The sequence below is a fragment of the Tripterygium wilfordii genome, chromosome 8 (assembly GCF_013401445.1).
Source record: "Tripterygium wilfordii isolate XIE 37 chromosome 8, ASM1340144v1, whole genome shotgun sequence".
Classification (NCBI taxonomy): domain Eukaryota; kingdom Viridiplantae; phylum Streptophyta; class Magnoliopsida; order Celastrales; family Celastraceae; genus Tripterygium; species Tripterygium wilfordii.
Window position 1 is genome coordinate 3,289,794 of NC_052239.1, and position 22,282 is coordinate 3,312,075.

A 22,282-nucleotide genomic window follows, 5' to 3' on the forward strand; every position below is an offset into this window, starting at 1 on the left:
TCATGAGCTTCAAATTTCTGGCAAAATAGGGTTAGGGTTGTAGGGAATGAGACCTCTGAATTTTAACTTGTTCTGTACATAATTAAGATAGAATAATTCATTTTAAGGAAGTAAAAATGTAGGATGGGAAGACTTAACAAGAAAATCCTGGTTAATTAGGGACTCCACTCTCTCATTATAAATTTGTGGTAGAGTTCACAAATTTAATTCTAGAAACCGCATACATCTACATATTACATTTTTCCGATCCCCTCCTGTTCACGACAAGAGCCTTGCGCATGATCTTTACCATATTTTTTTCATACCAATATTACTTAGTTTCTATGAAAAAATGTGCATCTTCTAACATTTATTTGGTACGAACCCCAGTAACTCAATTGCTGAGTTGAATCGTATGTAATCTCGAACACTGTGTTTGAGCTCCATCCCCTTCCCTCATTAAAAAAAAAGTGCCAGTTGACTGTAGTGGTGTGTTAATACAAATGCAAAACATGCAATTTTCAAACATGCCCCACATTCTCAAGTCCTAACATTAACTTAAAAGAATTAGAGACTTAAACCAGTTCAAAAGAAGTTTATAACATTAAGCTGCTCATAGAGTCGAACTTCTGATCTCTTGAAATGTTGGTGAGAAGATGAGCAAAAATAAGAAGCTTATCTTCACCACCAACAAGGATATACCTGAAATACATGTTAAAAGTACATTCTAAGAACTCAAATCCAGGAATAAAATGGAAGCCGGAATCCACGGGCACATTAAGAGATGTTTTTATACAAGACCATGTATCACAACTGTGCTGCAGCTAGTTGATCTTAGTGTTTGGCATCCTCTATCAACCTTTTATCAGTACCAGCTGCATCTTCTTGCTTATAAAGCATTTCCCCATCCATCACAGCGGAACTCGTCGCAGTCCCATGAATCTGTCAATTTACTGACAGAGTAAAACAAACAGAATAATGCACACAGAAGGAATAGCCAATGTGCTTCAAACTCCCAGTACTGTGGATCGTAAGATATAAAAAAGAGTATATAGGTTTACCATGGGATTAGACTTGAGAGGCATAGCATCAGTAGTTGGCCTTGCAGATATGTCTGATGGCCTATGAAATAGTAAGTGTGCAATAGATCGATCTATTGGATTTGTATCAGTTTCCATATCCATTAACCTGTTGCAACTGATCAAGGCTAATTAGTAAAATAAAGGGCTTGGTGGGTTGAAAACCTGACATAAGATCAAACATAATGCATTCAGAAAACATCATGTTAAGAGCATTGCCTGAAATGAACTTTCATCTTGGAGAAATGAAGAGGAATATGTGAACCTTATATCTCTATCAGCTATGAACTTTAGAATTGGAGAACAAGATGAAGAAATTGCCTAAATTGTTATGTGCCAGGATATACTTCGGCATGAAAGGAATTCAAGTACAAACAAGCCATGCTCAACCGTGAGTTAGTACAACAACAGGTATGACTTCCATTAGGATTTGGTTAAATTTATACATTTTTCTTTTGGAACCCACCCGAATCCTCCTCTTTCCAACCACCGCAAACCCTTCTCCCAAGCTTAGCCTTAGAAAAGTTAAAAGAATTGGAAAATCCAGATCTCCAAACACAGATTGTAAACAGTTGGAGTCGTCTATCTAAAGTTTCACCAGCCACAAATCAAATAAGTAAACTACGTCTTTCCTTTTCAGAGAGCCTGGTGCAAAATACCTAATGATGAACGTTTTCTTGCTAAAAATCATCTCGTAGCCAATAATCAAATAACAAAATTTTAGTGATTTCATTGTAATAGTCTACTTCATGTCCTATGCTGTAGCCATTCCGTGTTACTCCAAGGTATGGTGAAAGAGGATTAAATACCAGTGTAGGGTGCTTCAATAAAATTTAAGCCTTAAAAAAAACACATGCATTATTGGCACTTGCTCCCCAACATCCAAGTGATCCGGAAGCTAACATCATCCCCAAGTGTCGTACAGCTTTATAGCAAGAAGCAGGCAAAAGTAATAATTGATAAATCTCTTGGCAGCTACATATGAAAGATAAAAAGTATAGAAGAAACAGTAACATACTTATCAGTTTCTTCAGTCAGTGGTGCTCCACTTGTCTGTCGGCCATTTTTTATGTCACCATTAGAATTCCTGCAATTATGCCTCTGCTCTGCACTCTTAGCCAAACGATATAGACTATCCCTTATGCACAGTTTTGTCCTAATATCCAACTGAATTTATGGTGCAACTCAGTAAGATCCAAACGAATCAAGAACAAATAAAGAACAATAAAACATTGGAAAATAATGGGTGTGTGTGTGTGTGTGTGTGTGTGTGTTCCCATTTCAACACATTCTCCGAGACCAGTAAAGAGAAATCTTAATCCTCTATAAAAATATCTTGGTAATACTTCTGCGACCGAATGAGGATGAGTTCTCTCTTTCTTATCACTCTTTTTTTGAAAAGAAAATGCAAGTAAAAAGGGTCGGTACTCTTTATTTTTACATGTTTGGTACTCCTTATTTTACATTTTTTCTCTCAATCTACAATTGCATAGTACTCTCATATTAAACGGATTGCGGGTAGAAGGACAGCAGACATTGTCAATACCGCTACTTGTAGATCACCATATAATGAGTCGGATATAGCAATGTCAACTAATTAATAGTAATACCAGTCAGTTTAAAGCAGGATAAGATATCCACTATGCCGATTAAATTATAGAAGTTCTAAAATAAGGTTTCTCTATGACCCCCGATGATGATTTTAATATTTTGGAAAATTCTAATTGTTTACTCTAGGGAAAAAAAATTTAGAAAAACCCAAAGATAGTTGTGTTCACTACAGATTTTTCTATGTGATGCACGATGTATTAGACGTTTAAAATACAGTTATTTAGATAAGCAGGAAGAAGGGAAGAAACGCAACAATAAGGAATTCCACAATCTCACTTTTTCTTGGATGAGAAACAATAGAAAATTTCAAATCATCTAAAAAAAGGAAAAGAAAATCTAAAATCCCACACCAGACATCTCAGAAAGTTAAAATTGGATCTCTTCCTATGGTAGAAAGAGAAACCAGTGAATAAGAATGGTGAATGCTAGTAGCTCGTAAGTTCAATCTAACAAAAAAAATTTTTTACGAGTGTCAAATCCATTATATTAAAGGTTAAACATGCAGCACAACAGCTATGGGAAAATGTACCACGATACACACATATGCTCATGACTACTTGCAGCAAGATAACATGATTCAATACTAGGATTTCTAATTATATAACCTTGATCATGTGAGCCAGTATACCTGTTTCATGACCTTTTGAAGCTGCCGAAAGCTACTCGCTTCTACTGATGATTCATCCAACAAAGAACTAACACTAGAGCTCTCATGCGCATTTGAAGAATCTAGTTCTGATGGGATTCCTACACTAACTCCTCCAACTTCACTACGACCTTCAATTTCAAGTTCAGATTGATGGGCTTGCTTCTGATCCGAGACTGGATCACAAAATGCTGATCGACTTACCATACCCTCATGCTGAAACTTTCCAGTGAATGAGGCTTCTAAATCCTTTTGGTGATACAGATTTTCTCTCTTTGAATTTGTTGCTATAGCAGAAGCATCACATGTAGCACAATAAGAGCTCTCCATGGACTGGACTGGATTTGATGCATAAGAAGACTCCCCCCACGGAGCAGATGACAAGCCAGTGTCTTCAGATTTGGCAACAGACTGAGTGCAACAGGATGAGATTTGATTTGATGGGTGACCATACTCTTGATGCATACATGGAGTTCGTGGCTGCATGAAGCACAAGTAGTTAAGTTTTCTTTCTTTCTTATGCTGTAAAATGCAACACACAAAAATTATGGGACGATTCTCCAGAGAAGTGCACTGAATTTGCTTATTGATTCAAGTCACCAGATTGAAGATTTTTGCTCATTAAGGTGGATTGAGCATTTAAATCAATTAGAAATTCTTGGATTAAACCACCAGAGGTATAATAGATAGGCACTGACATAAGAACATTATGAGATAGCTGAATCTACTGCATCAACTACCATTCATCAAAGGAAAATTGTACATTAATCTTCCAAGACTTCAAGAAGAAACTATATATCGGAAAAATCTAAAACTTCAATATGATAACAAAAAAAGATGGCCACCAGTGGCAGGATGAAGACGTATCTACTGATATACCAAAGACAAAATAAAAATCATTTTAAAATTGATGATGGGTGAAGTTATGGAATCAACATTTCAATATATCACATTCCAGCAGAAACGCAGTTAACTAACAAGCACTCATGAAAACTCTAGTTCTTTTTTCCCTGAAACAAAAAGGCTATGCTAACCTGCTCATTGGCCATCCAGCCATCCGAACTTCTAGACTTCGGGCTTGGGCCATTTAGAGATGATGTTTGGCCAATACAAGAATGGTTGCTACTGCTAGCATGCAGAGTCCAAGGATTTATTTTGTCGACAGTGGAAAAGCTTCTACTTTCATCATTTATTGAAGGAACTGCATCATTTGACCTGGAAGCTTCATAATGTTCAGATACACCACTCGATGCTCTTTCCTCAGAACAAGTGAACTTGGGACCAGATTTGAATGCATCTTCACTCACTTCAGTGGTATGCAACGGCGCAAACCAGCTCAACTCATCTTCATGACTTAGAGTCCCTAACCCAAATGAAGAATCACAACCTCTGAAATGGTCACAATCCACGATATTGTGAGTTAAGCAATATATGTGCACCAAAAATTGCATAAATATGATATAATCATTACAATGGAAACCCAAAGAAATTAAACTACCTAAGCAGAAGAAAGAAAGGACAAATTTTTAGTTATTGAAGTGGCATTAAGTAACTACCTAAACATCCTGTCAACATCCTCAAAATTTACAATATCCTGCCAACCGTCAAATAGATCACTGCTGGCTTTATCTTCGCGATCATTATCAAGAAAGCTGAGATCATTGTCCACCTGGGATATATGACTTAGCGGATAATGATACAAGTTACCATCAATTGCAGCACCACCTTCACCTAAGATGCGGTTGTCAACACAAAGCTCAGTACCAACAGAATCACTAGACATCTTTGCAGCATCAGATGCTGCCCTCGTCACTTCTTTGAATGACTCATCACATGAAGTAGGAAATACACCATCAGGTGCGACGGACCACGAATCCTTCTCCAGCATTTTAACCTCGTCAGTTAGAGTTGCTAAGTTACTTTTGTGCCCTCTCAGATTACTGTATTTAGCTTTATCAGCATAATTGGTGACAATCACTTCACGACGCAGTTTCTTACAGCTATCATCCAAATATCCACACTGATTCACATAACCGCCAGTACGATGAGGCACTATATGATCTTCACTCCCACCAAATTCATGCCACGCACTATCTTCGAGCTGCCACACCCACAAAAAGTTAAGGATGTACAACATTAACATTGCACTTGCAAAAATGTGCACAGAAATTTCTTCTTCAAAATGTATATAATTATAGAAATTAAGTAGCCACAAAGTTAGATAGTGGATTCTCAAATTTTCATTTAGGTAATAACTCATGTTGCTATCTCATTTTTCACTTCCAGGTAAAAATATAGATCGTAATAGACAGCTATGAATGTTTTAGAATTAGCACAGGAAGCTCATGAAATCCATCTTTGAGGCACTTGTGCATGATGTACCTTGAACTGGATTGCATATAGAACCATTACTTCTTCAAAACTTTTTTTTTTGAGGGAAGTAGAAAATTTTAAGGACAGGCACCATGCAGGTTCTCAGCCAAAAGAAGAAGAGCAAAAGAAAAATACATCAAATAAAAAAGGAACCAAAAGCAAAAAACATGTCAACTAGAAATCCTAACGACATCCAATAATACGCTACTAAGCCTGGAAAGCCAGAAGTCTGGTGTAGCTAAGTGAAATATTTAAGAAAAAGTTATATCAGTTTCTTTGTCTGCAAAAATTCTGTTGTTCCTTCTAACCAAATTAGCCAGCAAGGATCATCCTGATGCTCTGAATGATCTTCATGTTTTCTCTTCCTTTCTGAGAATATTCCAGGCTATGATTTCTGAAGACATGTTCTTGCTTATCACTCCCTTCACCACAATCTTGTTCCAAATAGAGCAAGAGATCTTTCTCCATGTAAATGAGTTCTCAAAAACTTCACATCTCTTCTAACAAGATCAAAATTTGACAGACCAAAATTTTGTTAATGTCAAGAAATTAGTTCATTTTCTTTTCACATAGTAGAACATAATTTCATTGAACCAAAGAAAAAAATTTCCCTGCAAAGTAAAATACTTTTTCAAAATTTAGTGATTAAACACAAAAGATAAACCAGCTAGGAAGGTGGAATAGTTAATCAGCTAAAGCATTTACATCTCGACAAATAATTTACCTCAAACGAAAAGCCCAAAAGAAGCAGCAATTATCAAACCATACAAGTAAAATACATGCATTGTAATTGTTAGAAAGTAGAGCTAGCCCAAATTGAAAGAAATTTCTACCTCATACAAGCACAAGTCTGACATTCCTCCACTTTTTTACCCGCCACTGAAGAGGGAAGCAACTTTGTTATCTGATGTCATGTTTGTTGAATTATTCCAAAACTTCCTTTACTGAATCAGAAAATGAGCCAACATGTCATCAGTTACTCACGACGCTTTTGGTTTGCAAAACCTTATAGAATGGAATCAAATAGATGACCCAGAAGCAAAAAAAAAAAACTCAAAAAAAGAAGGGAAATGTGAGCCTAAATCACGGCTATATTAACCTGAAAAACAATATCAGGCCACCAACATTATTGTCAACAAAGCTGTAACCCTTAAATTTAGGAATGGCCTACGTAAAGAGTCACACTAAATACAGAAGGCTCCAGCAATGATGCAGGTTGCGATAAGGACGAATATATGCAACGTTACCTAGAAACTCTCTCTGTTGTTTGAGCCTGGGGTGCCAAGTTGCAATACAGAAACTTTAACATTACACACAAATATTTCCCAATGAAGTAAGTTCACCAGTACACCAAGAGCCCTTCTGTTGGCTGTACAAATCTGTAAAGAACTTTATTTTGCAAAGATCGCTAAAGAGTATTAGTCAAAATCCACTACTTACATGGAAATCCTACGGGATTTGCTCTTTTAACACCAAATGTACTTTTGCAGTTCATTCAAAAAAATTGAGTTTGATGGGTACATCTTCTCAAACTCTCCATCATTCTGATTATTGACCCAAAACGTTTAAAGTCTCATATATTTTCTCTCTTTTCCTTCCCTTCTGACCAAACCCTAGTCTTCTTCCTAACTTTGCTAATCTTACTTTACATATTTTCTATTTTGGTCACACTCATTCCAAATCCTTTAGATCCCAAGATATATCTCCACAATATAACTTCAAACTAACTCCCTGTTTAGTTGCAATCTTTTTGACCTTTTCTTGTCTCATGTATAAATCATCAGGCTTTCTCATTAACTTAACTTTCGTTTGGTGTTCCGCTGTTCCTTTATACATTAGGAAACAACTCTAGATGCAAAGGTCAATTGACGAGATGGACTTTTACTAATATCTCATATGGATTCATATGCTACCATTGTTTGGGACTAAAGCTTTGATGGCGTCGAGGGTGATGATGAAACTGCTCTGACACTTTGCAGGGCTCAAAAACCTGATAATATTTTCTAAGCACCATCAACACTTAATTACTTTTAGTATGGCCACAAGCTAACTTAAACAATTCTATTTTCACAAGAAGGAACAATTAAAAATTTTATAAGATGTAAAGCAATCTTTTTATAGCCTTTAGAAAGAAATTGCTTAAGCCAGGTGAGGCGAAGTTGTGATCCTTGAAGATATAAACTCTATAAAGGGAGTAGGGACTGACTGTTTGTAGAATGAAAGTAGTTTACTGTATTCTTGAAGGGTTTAAAGGGTTCTAAGGCCCAAAAAAAGCAAAGAAACTTTGTGGAGGAAGGGCGATGTCAAAGCGGTTGTTAGGATTAGAAGTGCTACGTAATGCTGCATGATGAGAAAGGAGTTGAGCAATGGGAATTGCAGCTTATAAAAGAATTATGCTAGGAAGATTATAGGCTTTTCAAGGATGTATGTAATAAGTTAGATCTAATAATATCATTTCCTATCCCCTTTCTCTCGTGTAGCCACACTTCCAATGAAACATCACATTTCAGCTACATGCTTTTTTTTTATATGTTGTTTCTTAAAATCCCAACACTCAAAACCATACACAATCGCGGATCGAATAGCCGACCTATAGAAATTGCTAAAGTGTGAACAATAGGTGAATCTACTGAAAAATTCCCCTCAAAATCTCTGCCTATATTTAGGATGAAAAGGGTTTACCTACTCCCTTTTACAATGATGATAGACGAGCTTACAAGGTTCATTCAGGATGAAGCTCCTTGCTGTAAGTTGTCTGTAGAGGTTACGAATAACAGGACGGGAAGAGAAAATTGATCCTAGCACCCCCACCCAAAGCCTCTCATAACCCCTTACCAAGCAAAAAGATGGGCTGAAAATAAATAGAAGGCAAAGTCTAGGAAGAAAGAGGAAAGACAACTGGTTCACTGCCCAGTAGTAAATCAAATTACTGCCAAACTAGACTCCTAAACCAGTGTGTTCTACGAGCTTTACCAAGCTAGAACTGGCACCAGTACTAAAGGTCTTCGAATCAGAAGCCTGAACTGGATCTGTTTGACTCCTTACCTTTCTCTACATCCTATTTACTAGTCAGGGTACTTCAAACAAAAACACTTCTAGTGTATAAAAAATCCCCTTCATTTCCAACAATTCCTCATCCTCACCAAAAGCAAAAAAAAAACACCTAATTTCCAAAAAAAAAAACCAAAGACCAAGCAACCAAAAATTATCGTACTCGATTTAATTTTCTCGCCTCACCAGCACTAAATCGAAAACCAAAAAGTTCTTATCATCTTCCAACAACAAATCGGTAAACAAACAGAGCCACAACAACTAAAACCGTAAAGCATATAGCAAGCGCACAAAGATTCAGCTCAAAAACAAAAAGAGTAAGCGCATCTACCCCCCACAATCAAACTAACCTCAAAAAAACGAAACTATTCCAAAGAAATCCGAACTTTCCCAGAAAATCACAACTTTTCCCGGATAATCGTAACTCGCAGACACCCCTCCAAGTAATTCCACCACAAAAATTTACCACAAATCGAGTGAAACCGTGCCCTTAAACAGACAAATACGGTAGTTTCTAGACTTTCTCCTCCTCGAAGAAGCTCTCTCTCTCTCTCTCTGCAAGTTGCAGACAAAAAACTGGATTTTTTTTTATGTTCGATTTGATTTAATATTTGCGTATTATTTGGAGAGTCGTGCAGGAGGCGCCACGTGGCGAGGGGAAAATGTTAGATATCAGAATTCGTGGACGAGAGAAGGGGATGAGATCCGATCAGTTTCTGCACCTCAATTGCTCCACGTATGCCTGTAACTTCTAGAGACTCGACACGTGTGTCCCGACAACACTTAATGGAAATTTTGTACGGTCCATGTGGTTCCAGCTGTGAAATCCATCTTTGCTCTTGGTGCTCTTATTATTTTATTGTTTACCAGTAAAATTTGTACACCTAGTTACTTTTTCTCAAGCTTTTTTTTATTGTTTTTTTAAATGTTCTAAATACCGATCGATACTTATCTGATTAAATCGGATATCAAACTCTTTTTCCACGGATTAGGGGGCTCCGTAATTAGTTTCAAATTATAAAATCAACAATCGAAATCTAATGGATTGAGAGATGTGTCACATCACACCATATTTTTATTTTTTCATTTTTAAAATTTGTATGATTTTTTCTTCACTATTAGATATGAATTATAGACTCTAAGGAATTACGGAGCCTCTCAATCCCTTTTTAGTGAGAATTAACTTGGACACATCAAGTAGGAAATCCTAAGCTTTATGATTTGTATTACTTGTATCATCTGTGATATATATTTTATCTTTATGTCGCGGATTCGGTGAATCAACTATACTAGATATGATTATGATATCGATATTTAAAACTGATATTTATTTACGTAAATATATGATAGGTTGTAATATAAAATATGAAGGAAAGTTTATTGGTGGATATACTTGGTGGTACAAAGGAATTATCTACATGGAATCATTATCCTTTAGTTAGTTTTTGTAAAGGAATTTGCATAGTTGAAATTCAAAGGCAATCATTCAAACTTTTGTCCAAAAACTATTAAGCAAGTTTTTAGGAATAAAACTGTTAAAAACAGAGTTTTCATTCAACCAAAATACACAATGGTTTGGAAAAAGGTGTCTCACCATTATATAATACAAACACTCTTTCATAAATTAAAAAAATTTAACTTTTCATTACAATTTCATACAAATTCCTAAGAGTCTTCTATGGTTTTGCAATCGTAGAAGACTATGCTTTGTTGTATCCTGGAGATTAATTTGCTTCAAACCAATAACAACAATTCGCGTGGGTGCAAATATTGCTTTAAGATAGCGAATCATTCGCGCCTCAAAATCTGCAATATTTTTGATTTCTCTATTACTCACCATTGTTTTCCCAACAATTTAAGACAATATTTGTTTCTCAATCAATGGAAGAGAGATCTGCAACTTTGAAAGTGATGAATCAATACTTTGTGAAGTTGGATAGCTATACGATGGAACCAACTTTATCCGTTGGCAAGACAAGATGGAAGTTCCTTCTTACTGCACTCAAGATTTTCTATGTTCTGGATCCAGATCTGCAGCCAATTCCTACACCAACAGATAAGGATGTTGAAGAACGAATTGCAGCAAGGAAAAAATGCGAGGAGGATGAACTTGTGTGCATGAGACATATTCTTAATACCTTTACATATTGTCTGTATGATTTGTTTACTGCAATAAAATCACCAAAAGAGAGATGGAATGCTTTGGAAGCAAAATACAAGACAGAAAAGTAAGGTAAAAATAAATTTATTATTTCTAAATACTTTGATTTCTGTGCTAGACAAAGTTCATAAACTACAGATACTTGTGAAACTTAGCAGTTTGAACATCAAACTTCTTGAATCTTTCCTAGTTGGGGTGATTATTGCAAAACTTCCATCAAGTTGGAATGACTAGGAAGAAATTATTTCATATGTCAAAAGATCTTACTTTAGAGTAGATTGAAAAACATATGCAAATTGAGGAAGAATAGAAAATTCGTGATGGATCTTTCTTCAACTCTAAAATAAATGTAAATAATGTTCAATGGGGTTTTAGTACAACACATAACAGTCTAAAAGTGAAGAAAGGGAATAATTTGTCAAGTCATAGCTAAGTCAGTTTGTGACATAGATTTGGATTCAGTTGGGCTCACAGGCACTATTGTTTGCATAATTTGCACGCTTGAGTACTTTTTTTCTTTGAAATACCGTTAAGAAATATGTTTCTCATTGGAATATAACATTGGACATATATATGTCTAACCCAACCGATTATCAACCGAATCACCTCTCGTTGGTCCCGCTTGAGTACTTGGGAATTAAGCACCACTATGTCATGGGGTTTTTTTTTAAGACGGAGCTACCAATCTAAGTAAAACAAATATTATCCAAGCAAAACAAAGATTGTTGCTCACTTAGACATTTTATCGATACAAACCCCAAAAAAATTCCTTTTTTTTGGATACATCCACACATTGGCAATCAAAATGGTAAAAAACCCCCAATAACAATTGCAATAATCAATATGCTTCATTGAAAATGTATAATAAGGGTAATAAGTATACATTACAAACAACTAGGTCTGTTCTTGTTTCCTTCACTTGTCTGTTCTGTTGGGTGTCTTAGTTGAATAGTCCGTAAGTTGTTGTATTGTTTGTTTTATATGTCACAAGTTTCTAAAGCTCAACACTTTGATGGGTCCAGCAAGTGAAGGCCACTTGTAACCCTTTTTTGTCTTGTAGCTCCCATCTCCATATAACATCTGTGTTGAAATGTAATTTGAAGGCTCCGCACTTCGTTTAAAACTTTAGAGTTTACAATTTAAATCTAATGGTTTGAGAGGTACACCACGTCACATCACATTTTTGGTTTTACATTTTAAAATTTGTTCAGACTTTTTCTCCGCCATTAAATACAAACCGTAAACTTTAAGAAATTACAGATCCCCCAATGTGTGTTGCTGGTCGGATATAGGATCTGTTGAAGAGCATTTAATATCAAAAAGTCCCACATCTTTGTAGGCGCCAAGGAAGGCTTCAAGCTTTCATTTCATCATTTTTTTTACAGTTTCCTAGTGCATGTGAATAAATACTCTTCCCCTCTCAAATGCCATCAAACACTAATTAATCCCAAAATGGTAAGAAATCCTGCTAAGCAGATTTTGAAGTTCAATTCCTTTATTTCTTTTCTTTCACCCAGATTATAGATGTTTCCCGCATGAACAAGTGGTCATGGATTGATCTTACTAGTAACCGACTTAATCCCTCGCTTAGGCATCTTCTGCATCGATACCAGTGGAAGGATCTCCACCAGACCGAGAAGCGCTAGCAGGGGTGTGTGAGACATAGGCGGTGAAAGGGTACGGAAGGGTTAGGCGGAATGACTTACAGCGACGGAAGGTTAGAGCGTTAGATGAGGGTTAGAGAGTGGACTGGTTCTCCTACTAAAACGAGGGGATACGTCCAGGTTAAAAACCAGAAAATCGGGAAGCAGCCGAAAACAGGATGGAAGAAAATTTTAGAATACCAGAGTAAACGTTCATGAAAATCTAGACACATGGATCTGAATACATTTATCTTTTAAGTAATTACAGTAACAGTCTAATAGTATCTAGTTAAAGAATAAACCTTTACTCAGATGTCAGATCATCTTCACCTGCACAGGAGCATCTTATGCAGCATTGGCAGCAAGAAAGAGGCAAGAAGCCAGTCTAAACTTACAGGATCTGAAATGCCAAATACCTCCACGGCCCTCCACTTGATATAAGGCAACTACACAGTCGAAGAACTGTCACCCAAATCTGTATTGGGCAATATATACATCTCGGGGTTAAAATTTAATCACAAACCCGCAATAACCAAAACTATGTTTCGATATAAATTAGCATGCTTAAGGGGTCGGGATAGGTTAAGGCAATAAATACCAGCTGAAGCTAAAGAAAATAGACAAGGCTGTAAACCGATTAATTATTCAAAGACTTCTCAGATTTCACTTTGTCAAAACACTCACTTGGCAAGTTCACATAGGCAAACAAGCTAAACCCAAGCTTACATTATAGTTTGTTTTCTTTGACTAAACCCAAGCTTACATTATAGTTTGTTTTCTTTGAAAGCAAAAGAGGAATTTTATTGCAACCCATTGGGAAGGTTAACTCTTTAATCATCATCAAAATATAGTCTGCTGTTGGATTCAAAATGAAATATTATAGTCTGTAATCTGTACACAAATCGTAAAATCTCCAATGCTCTCACTCCACAATTGTGACTGCATATCTGATTAGATAACAAGTAATCGTTGTTTAACCACTGAACAAGCATTTTATGCATGCAATTTATTATTCATAAAACCACCACCTTATTCATTTATAACAGTACAAGGTGAAATGCTCAAGCCTCATCTTGCTTATCTTTAATAAAAAATAGTAACTCTTTCTTCAAAAACAAAAAGAAAAAAAAAATTACACATTTATAAAAATGATTGTTCAACTAAGACTTAAGAGGCTTTGTTCAGACCCCACACATGCATCTATTTGCACATGTATTTTTTTTGGTTATCAAAACACGTTCAAACCTAACCAATACCGCACTTCCAAAACATGGTCAAGGCTTCATCCTAACCTAAGTAACATCCCTCACTGCATATTAGTACGCCAAATTGCTGCCACATTAGAGTATTGAATTAACCACAGCACATATTTCAAAGAAATAATTTTCCGTACTCCATACTTCTTCATGCCAAACAAGATGTGAGATCTTGAGAAGCTTTGACAAAAAATGGTGACGATCTACATTTGACTCAACGCAGATTTCCAAAAAAAGATACATTCCAGCGTTGCTAAAGGCCTCCGGGTGGATACCTAGGGGGTTGGGAGAGACAAGGCGAGGCCAGGGTGATTTGCAGCCTCCAGGAGGGGTGCCTTCACCTAGCTGCGGCCTTGGCAAGCTATGAGGCACCAAGGTGCTTACATAAGCACCTTTTTTCTTTTAGTTTTTTAAGAATACACTTACGGGAATAAATAAAAAATTTGAAGTATCCTACAACAAATTTTTGGGCTAATTAAATCACATGAAATGATTCTCAATCTGTTTTGAGCTTCATTATAGCATTTGTGCACCCATTTAAGTCGCCCATATGAGCTTCGTTTTAGTTTTTAACGTGTTCAATAATAATTTATGTTATACTTTTGGTCCCATTTAGCACCTCCTTCCACTCGAGCTTGTTCCTAGAATGACCGCTAATGTCTTGGGCGACTTGGGGGGCTTGATGCCTTAACTTCTAACAATACTGCTGTCATCATGCTACTAGGCATCCACTTAGGATATTGCACAATGATCCTAACACTTCACGTCTTCAACACATCTCTATTATGGGGATGAGTAACCATGATTTTTTTTTCCCTGATTAGGAAAAAAGAATTTATAAAGGAAACTGTGGGTTGATACAGTAACCATGAGCGCAATTGCCGTTGGCGACATTTGGGTCCACTTGGTTATATGCTACTTAAATCCCCCCAATTTCTTAACCATCAGTTGTTTAATCTTCTAGAGAACATATCATTGACCATAAAACCCTAATTCAGTAAAGGTGCTCGACAAAAAAGTAACTGAAGATATTGATGGCAAAGCCACTGACAGCATAAAATTATGAAAGCAAAAATAATGGGTCAAATGCACAAGCATTATTTTAAGTTTTAAAAATATTCAACTATCTAGAGCATCCACAGGAGATCCAATAATAATTTAAGGACCACTCAGTCTCATTTTTTATTTTTTCATGTTTTTCCGATAGGAACAGAAATTTATTAGGGATTGCAACCCAAAGATTGCAAAGAGTTATATCGCCAAGACCACTGTCAGGTTAAAGTACTATCCTACATTGTGCAGTCAGGGAGACAATATGTGTATGTGTGGTGCGTATGCGTATGCGTATGCGCATGTGTGTGTGTATAAGAGAATCCCTACACTGAAGGTATTCAACCTTGTAGCAGTAAAATCTAAAAACACCACCTTAGAACAGAAATCATACATGATACACCAAATAACAACCAAATGTCTATTCCCTACCAAGACTCAACTAAAGGAACCACGTAAAAGCATGAATCCATACACATATGTAGCTTCATGAAAATAACTATATGAAATCCATACCTTCCAGCAAGAACACCCCTACCAATCACTTGGAAACCAAAAGAACTTCTGGCTTCTTAGCTTTACTAGGTGTGTTAACATTCGAAGATGAATTTGCTGCTGCTGCAGCCTTAGCAGCAGCACTCGCCCTCTTATTGAGCTGAATGAGACTCCGTGTAGCCAAAATTGCTTGTGGGTTGATATCATGAGACGCTCGAGCATACAACCGCCTCACAGCCATCGATGCTGCATCCTTAACATCTTGTGAATTCAAAGGCCCCAACAAGCAATGCCCCAATATACGCAGCATTGGCTGCAAAAGCTCCCAAGGCAGCGGAATCCTGAGCCCCTTTGGCTTCAAATCCTCTGCATTGTCATTGTCAATCCCCAATTTGCTCATCTTCTCCACTACAACATCCCCAATCTCATCATTTCCATTCTCCATGCCCGCGTCCTCCAAAAAATATCCAGCCTTTTCAGTTTCGTCATCCCCGTCAAACTCTCTCTCGCACAAGCAATCCTGCCCTGCCCAGGCGGTGGCGAATTTACAGAACTCAACCTTTGACCAACTTGGCATCTGCGAGATCTGTTTGAAGTAACAATCGAGTGCAACCCCAACAATGGTGGCTCGCTTCGTTGACTTCACCGCATTCTGATGCTCAAGCGGAGGACAAAGGATCCCAACAGAAGGCCCGGACTTGTCCGCAATGTTGGCGCTTTGCCTGTTGCGAGGTGTATGGTAGAGTGACGGCTGGGCGAGATCGGGAATTTGAACAGTGATAGCCTTGCCGGCACGTGACTTCGCCTCGGATGAATATATAGCTAGAAGGACTGCCTCAAAGCCGGCGAGAGAGGGAAGGGAGGAAGAGGAGGATTCAGGGTAGTGGAGACGAGAGAGGTAGATACCTGAAATTAGAGGGAGAAAGGAGAGGACGATGAGGCGGAGATGAGGGTCATTGGAGAGGTACGTTTCGTAGAGCCACTGGCAGAGCGGGTCGGGACCGGAGCCGGAGTGAGGGGCGGAGAGAGCGGAGGAGAGGAGCAAGTATGCATCGGGGGAGGAGAGAAAGGAAAGCGCAGGGCGGTCGGAGTCGGCAAGTGTAGATAGAGAGAACGAAGAAGAGAAGGATAAAGACAGATCGCTGATGATGGATGAGAGGGCAAGGATTTGAGAACGAGCCTTGGAGATTGATTCCCACCAAGAGTGCATCGGGTCACTGGTGGTGGTGGTCATCGGGTGTGGGGTGGAGGAGAAGGTGGAGGAGGAGGAGGGAGAACTGTTGACATTGAAGTCCATGGTCGAAATGAAATTGGGGAAGAAGGTTGGGGTTTCGAGATTTCTTTACTCTCCGGCTGCACTGGTAGTTGGTGCCTCGGTAAAGTGTAGTTACCGTAATGGACTGGATTGCTTCCAATGGGCCTGGCCCATAACTGCCTGTAGACGAAACCAACGTTAACTTCTTCCTCCTCCAAAACAAACGTTAACCTGCCCCCAGTCACGCTCGCGCTCTCTGTGCATCGTTAATCTCGCCACTAATTAGAATATGATGTTTTTCCTTCTCTTTACTTGGTTGTGGATTAGGTTTCTATTTCTCTTGGTGCATAGACTGATAGGAGTACAATCCTGGAGTTTCTGCTGTTGCAATCAAGAATTTTACCATAAATGATGAACTCTTTCCTGGGCATTTCCCTGAGAGGCCAATCATGCCTGGGGTTCTCATGGTTGAGGTAATTCTTTGAGTCTTTTCATATACTTCTCATTTCCTTTCTCCTTCTTGCTCTTTTTTTTTTTTTTTAAGCTGACCAACTAATGAGTGATTCTTTGATTCTAACTTTTGTGTTACGTTTCCTAGCTGATGCATTTTTTCTAAGGAAATGAAAATTATTATGTTGTGATGGGCCAATTTACAATTCCTTCATTTTGTCTTACCTTTCGAATTGTGCTTTCTTAAATTTAACAGCCGCAAATAGATTATCAGGAGCACAATTTATGTTCACATTTAGTTGTTCTTTTGGATTTTGGGATCTCTGATGGGAAGGTTTGCAATTTCTTCCTTACCATGTTCACAACCAACCGGCTCATTTGGAAGATTTTCCATTGCTGGGTGCTTTATTAACATTTTGTGGAAATGTTTGTTTCTCGTGCCACTTTGAACTTCTTTGGGATGGAAATTGATGACTTGGAAGTAAATTTTAATGAAGTTCTATTGACAAATATGCTGTAATGCACATTCCCTTTCTTCAATACCACTAGACCCCAGCGGAGGTGGTTCGCTTCATAAAATCTCTTCCATAGCTTTTCAAATCTCATTCAATACAGAGCAGATAGCTGAAAAGAAGACATAAGGAAAAAAAATTGTTGGCTTTGCCTTCCTCTGTCTGAACAAATATTGGTGTTTCCAAGTTTCAATTGCCTTTGTGATTTCTAATTATTTTTGACGTTACTGTATTTCAACATACTTGTTGACATTTTAAAGTTAACGTTGTGCATCCTAAAAACTTTGTTTAAGGTTTTCAGTTTATGCTTATAGACCTTTACGTGAGAAAATTAGCCTCGTCAACTAGGAGAATAAGATTCTTTAAGTCTTTCCCCAGTATGTAACAATCTATCTTGATCTTTGGGGCCTATAGTTAAGAACGGTAGAGTTAGCATGAGAATAACTCACATTATAGAATTACCTCTTAACTCTTTATGCTTGATTCGCTTCATTCTTCTTTTATACAATGGATTAGTCTTGCTACTGTTGATACATGCTTAAGGCAGTTCAAAGGTATTGAGCTAAATATTAATTTCCACTCATGTCACCTGCCATGTGCTGTTTGTGAGTTGTGGGATTTGTGAAATATATGTTTTTGATAACACTGTTTTTTGAATTAGCACAAAAAAGAATCTGGTGACCTTTATCTGCTGGTGATGTGATGGAATTGTTCATTTCATTATCATGGTTTCTCTGGTGTTGTAAATGGACCACCTCCTGAAATACTATGAGTGTGTGTCAACATCCATTTGATAATTAATTCATGGAATAAAGTTTTACCGCTAAATGACTGCAAAAAAATCATGTGTAGAAGCATATTTGCATAGCAGCCTGTACACTTCATAGTTTGGACAAGGTAGGATTTTTTTGAAGAAGACAAAAGATTGTAAATGTGCAGAAAATGCATCTGGCTGTGTGTTATGTGATTCATCAGCACCATTGCTCTGGTACTTTTTCATGTTCTTTGTCATGCATTGATAAAGCAAAGCAACTGAAAGGAATGCTAAAAAGTCTTTATTTAGATGTCAACTAGAAATAGTATTGGGAGTAGAATTATTGTTGATTGACCTGACCACAATTTTTTTATATGATAATTCTAAAAGTTCTTAATTTAGATGTTAACTAGAAATAGTATTGTAAACAAGAATCATTGACACCTTCGGTTGACCTGAATTTCAAAACATTTTATTTGTTATTAATTGGGAAGTCTTAGTTGTTTAATGTGAGTCACTACATAGGTGGAATTTTGATAAGCTCCCATAGATGCAGCTAGGTCGTTAATGTGCTTGGTTATGAACTAAAGTCTTAACCTGCTGTAAAACCAAGCTAAGCCAAAGCACATGGAAATCTAAACAACTCCCTAATCATTTGTAAATAAGAATATGTTTAGGTGGTAATTTGTGGGGGAAAAGGCAATTCAACTCCCTAATCATTTGCAAATAAGAATATGTTTAGGTGGTAGTCTGTGGAGGAAAAGGACAATATAACAATATCTCAATCCTTTCACTTTTTTTCCTTTTTTCATCTAGCTGTATTAATGCTCTTTGATCCCTTCATTGTACATTTTTAAAGATTTTGCTTTCTTAATATATCTTATGAGTGTGTTTGCCATGAAATAACTTACAACCATTAAAATTTCGTTTTAGTTACAACATTGTAACTTTTGAAATATTGCATTCATCTTCATGGTTGTTCAAATTGCTTTCAGTTAGGTTATAGTTGTTACCATGCATTCTATTTAGTTCCCTTGATCATATTCTTATTTTCTGTTATTAAATGGGCATAGTGTTTCCTTCTTGTTCAAAGATGAATTCCGTATCCTCTTTCTTCAAGGGCCTAATTCTATGAGTTCAAAGCTCATTTGGCTGCAACCTGGAAACTGCTGTATTTCAAAATTCTGTAAAGGGTTTAGTCAATGTTAGATTTGCTAAGTATATTCTAGATAATTTTACGAGGAATGCCACTCGTGGTTGGATCCAGGCAATTGCTGAAACCAGAAGTAGGAGGCTCACTTGAAAAATTCTTCTTTGCTGGAATTGACAAAGTAAGATTGAAGAAATCAGTGATTGCAGGTGACACCTTAGTTATGAGAATGACTCTTGTCGAGCTGCAGAAACGCTTTGGAATAGCAACAATGGAGGGCAAAGCTTATGTTGGGGGTAACTTTGTTTGTAAAGGCGTGTTTTTGATGGCTATGGGGAGTAAATAATTGCTGAACTGGCATAGGGAAGTCAAGTGCTCAATGCGAGAGAAAGTTCATGCTTTTGAATTTCTGGTCAGAAATGTATTTACAATTTCAAATTTCTAGCTTTCTACAATCCAAGAGCGCCAAGAGGTGTCTTGCCTTGTGCAGCTTCAAAATAGAAGATCAACATGGCCACCATAGCAAGCCTAGCATGCTTAATCTCAGCGAATTTGAGTCTCACAAGCTTCTCAGGATCAGGAACATAAAAACCATCCTTCAGCGTCCCTGCAAACCCCAGTGGATCAAAGAACTTGCCTCCTGGGTACCCCTGTTAACGGGTGGAGTTCGCAAAGTTCTCTGCAGTTCTTGACCATTGACCATGGCATCGCCCATTCCACGGACTGTGAGTCTGGGTTGAAGAAGTCCACCCACTGCTTGCTCTCCACCCAACCCATGAGGAGAAGCTGAGTGCCCAAGAGAGACCCGAATGAAAATGGTGCAACGGCACCAGGAGCTGCTCCGGCCTCAAACCATGGGATGCCACTCCATGTTTGCTCCACGAAGATTCCAACCCCCGTCGCCATAGCCCACCGGCCATGGATGAGTTCTGCTTCTCGGTACCACTTCAGAAATGTTGGGTCCTTGCCTAGGCCTAGTGGTTGAAACCCTAATCACCTGGCAGCCTAAACGAACAGAATTCCGTCAATATGTTAGACTGATGTTAGTACAAGTATACAAGGTGCTTGAGAAAATGCAGCAGAGAGAATTCAGTGTGCTAGAGTAATGTACTATTTATATGTACACAAGGTGTTTGACAATGTGTGAGTGAGTGCTTACAAGCCGACGCCGTTGAGCCACTCGGGGGTCCTTCAAGTTGCCCCCGCCTCTGACACCAGGAATCCAAGACGACTTGGGCTGAACAGCAGCCGCAACCACCAACTTCCTGCTTTCAGCAATGGCAGCACCGCCATCCACTCTCGCTGCACCAGCCAAGAAGGCCTGCCTTCTCCTCTCTCCACTTAAGAAAGAAGAGCCCAACCCATTTAGCACCGCACCGGATGTAGCTGCAGCCATTTTTCTTTCCAGGTTGGATCAGTTGTTGTTGAGTGCCAAGTGAGGATCTAAAGATGTGTTTGTAAGGAGCCATGTAAGATAACGAAAATCTAGAGACCAAATCTTGGTAACTACCTCGGATAGATTTGGGACCAATGAGAGTTTGAGCTCAATCCGCATATCTGTATTGGAGCCAACCGTGTGTACCTTCTTCTACTTACCAACTTGAATCTCAGTCGAGTGGGGGGCCGTTTCCTCGTCTACAGATCAAAAAGTCGCTTTTATTTTGGAGCCAACCGTGTGTACCTTCTTCTACTTACCAACTTGAATCTCAGTCGAGTGGGGGGCCGTTTCCTCGTCTACAGATCAAAAAGTCGCTTTTATTAACTTGCAGATTCGGAGAAATCTCTACCAGTTGTTTGTTCTACAATTGATTGAAACAAAGAAGAACCTGAGTTGATCAGCCTTCAGAATTCTTCTCGTCACGAAATTAAACTGTTATTTATGACTGTTTCCCTGGCTGGAAATGAATCCCTTCAAATATTGTGCTGAGATTTTGATTACTTTAGACTCTAATTGGACTTTTTCTCTATATGCAAGCTTCATTACTTCAGAGTTCAGACTATAATTGCTGAATTGCCATTTTTTCTTCTCACTCTTTTTCCTTATGATTTAGTATTTAGAATCTAATAGTTGTGGTCATGTTTTAGTAATGATTCTCTTTTCTTGTTGATTCCAGGGCAACGCAATTGACAAATGCGAATCAAGTCTCTTGAGCTCGCTAGAAACAACTTGTTTGTTCTAATAAATTCACATTCTAATGTGGCTTTTGATAACTAGTTTGGGTTTATGAGTTTCAGGAAATAGCAGAATTATTGGCTGCAGGATCACAAGAGGTTAACCGGTCTATCGATGTGAAGAGTCTGTTTACAGATGCAGCCCAGGCAGCTGGCTATGCAGGCTACAGGGGTGGCAAACTTGATAATGTTACTGTTATTGTGCCTTTGGTACAAAAGAAATCCAACTCTAACTTACATTAAGTTTGCTCTCTTTCTTTCTTTCTATTATTTATTATTTGTTTCAGTTTGTACATATGCGTCCAGATTTTGTAACATTTCATGACCTCTGGTCATGTGTTGGGTTTCGACCTAACTTATCCTATCGTTGTCAGGTGCGAATTTTATATGATGTCATTCTCAGTTACCAAAAAAATACCTCCGACCTCGTGGACATATATATCTTTAATGCCAAAGAGTTGGTTAATTGTGCTTAATTAATAGATCTTCCCCTATTGATATTTTCCTCTTCAACCACATTGTATTGTATTTTCCCCTATTGTGCTTAATTTGTAATACATGTGGGAAATTAGACCAACGATTCTCCTTGACAGAAATATCACACGATAATAGAGAAAATTGAAATTGAGAAAAACAACAATCACA

At 37.8% G+C, this 22,282-nt stretch overlaps 3 protein-coding genes and 1 pseudogene across 8 annotated transcripts; 1 reads left to right on the plus strand and 3 right to left on the minus strand.

Annotated features, from left to right (window-relative positions):
* Positions 1-532: 532 nt before the first annotated feature.
* Positions 533-9,320, minus strand: LOC120003265 (protein LNK1-like). Of its 6 annotated transcripts, XM_038852174.1 has the most exons (9): positions 9,090-9,313; positions 6,936-7,067; positions 6,522-6,632; positions 4,872-5,416; positions 4,350-4,704; positions 3,298-3,795; positions 2,077-2,225; positions 1,041-1,176; positions 533-921 (listed from the first exon to the last, which is right to left on the minus strand). In XM_038852174.1, exons 3-9 carry the CDS (start codon positions 6,543-6,545, stop codon positions 814-816), a joined length of 1,815 nt encoding a protein of 604 aa, XP_038708102.1. In that variant the 5' UTR covers positions 6,546-6,632; positions 6,936-7,067; positions 9,090-9,313; the 3' UTR covers positions 533-813. The 6 variants fall into 6 exon arrangements, with proteins under 6 accessions (XP_038708102.1, XP_038708105.1, XP_038708099.1 ...); XM_038852177.1 differs by lacking the exon at positions 6,936-7,067 and having other exon boundaries at positions 533-932; positions 1,041-1,167; positions 9,090-9,320; XM_038852171.1 differs by lacking the exon at positions 6,936-7,067 and having other exon boundaries at positions 9,090-9,320.
* A 3,400-nt stretch (positions 9,321-12,720) lies between these two features.
* LOC120003267 lies at positions 12,721-16,703 on the minus strand. Its single transcript, XM_038852178.1, has 2 exons — positions 15,366-16,703; positions 12,721-13,018 (listed from the first exon to the last, which is right to left on the minus strand). The coding sequence occupies exon 1, from the start codon at positions 16,639-16,641 to the stop codon at positions 15,391-15,393; it is 1,251 nt and encodes a 416-aa protein (XP_038708106.1). The 5' UTR covers positions 16,642-16,703; the 3' UTR covers positions 12,721-13,018; positions 15,366-15,390.
* On the plus strand, positions 16,649-19,845 carry LOC120003537 (3-hydroxyacyl-[acyl-carrier-protein] dehydratase FabZ-like). The gene is made up of 3 exons (XM_038852554.1): positions 16,649-16,720; positions 16,959-17,072; positions 19,545-19,845. Exons 1-3 carry the CDS (start codon positions 16,649-16,651, stop codon positions 19,809-19,811), a joined length of 453 nt encoding a protein of 150 aa, XP_038708482.1. The 3' UTR covers positions 19,812-19,845.
* Positions 19,846-22,136, minus strand: LOC120003268 (annotated as a pseudogene).
* Positions 22,137-22,282: the final 146 nt, after the last annotated feature.

Coding starts and splice junctions, on each gene's coding strand:
- LOC120003265 (XM_038852171.1), bottom strand. CDS start 6,545: ATGTCAGACTTGTGCTTGTATGAG. Junction 4,705..4,871: donor GATGTTGACAGGATGTTTAG/GTAGTTACTTAA, acceptor TGACCATTTCAG/AGGTTGTGATTCTTCATTTG. Junction 3,796..4,349: donor GCTGGATGGCCAATGAGCAG/GTTAGCATAGCC, acceptor TGCTTCATGCAG/CCACGAACTCCATGTATGCA.
- LOC120003267 (XM_038852178.1), bottom strand. CDS start 16,641: ATGGACTTCAATGTCAACAGTTCTCCCTCCTCCTCCTCCACCTTCTCC.
- LOC120003537 (XM_038852554.1), top strand. CDS start 16,649: ATGAAATTGGGGAAGAAGGTTGGGGTTTCGAGATTTCTTTACTCTCCG. Junction 16,721..16,958: donor CACTGGTAGTTGGTGCCTCG/GTAAAGTGTAGT, acceptor ATAGACTGATAG/GAGTACAATCCTGGAGTTTC. Junction 17,073..19,544: donor CTGGGGTTCTCATGGTTGAG/GTAATTCTTTGA, acceptor AGTATATTCTAG/ATAATTTTACGAGGAATGCC.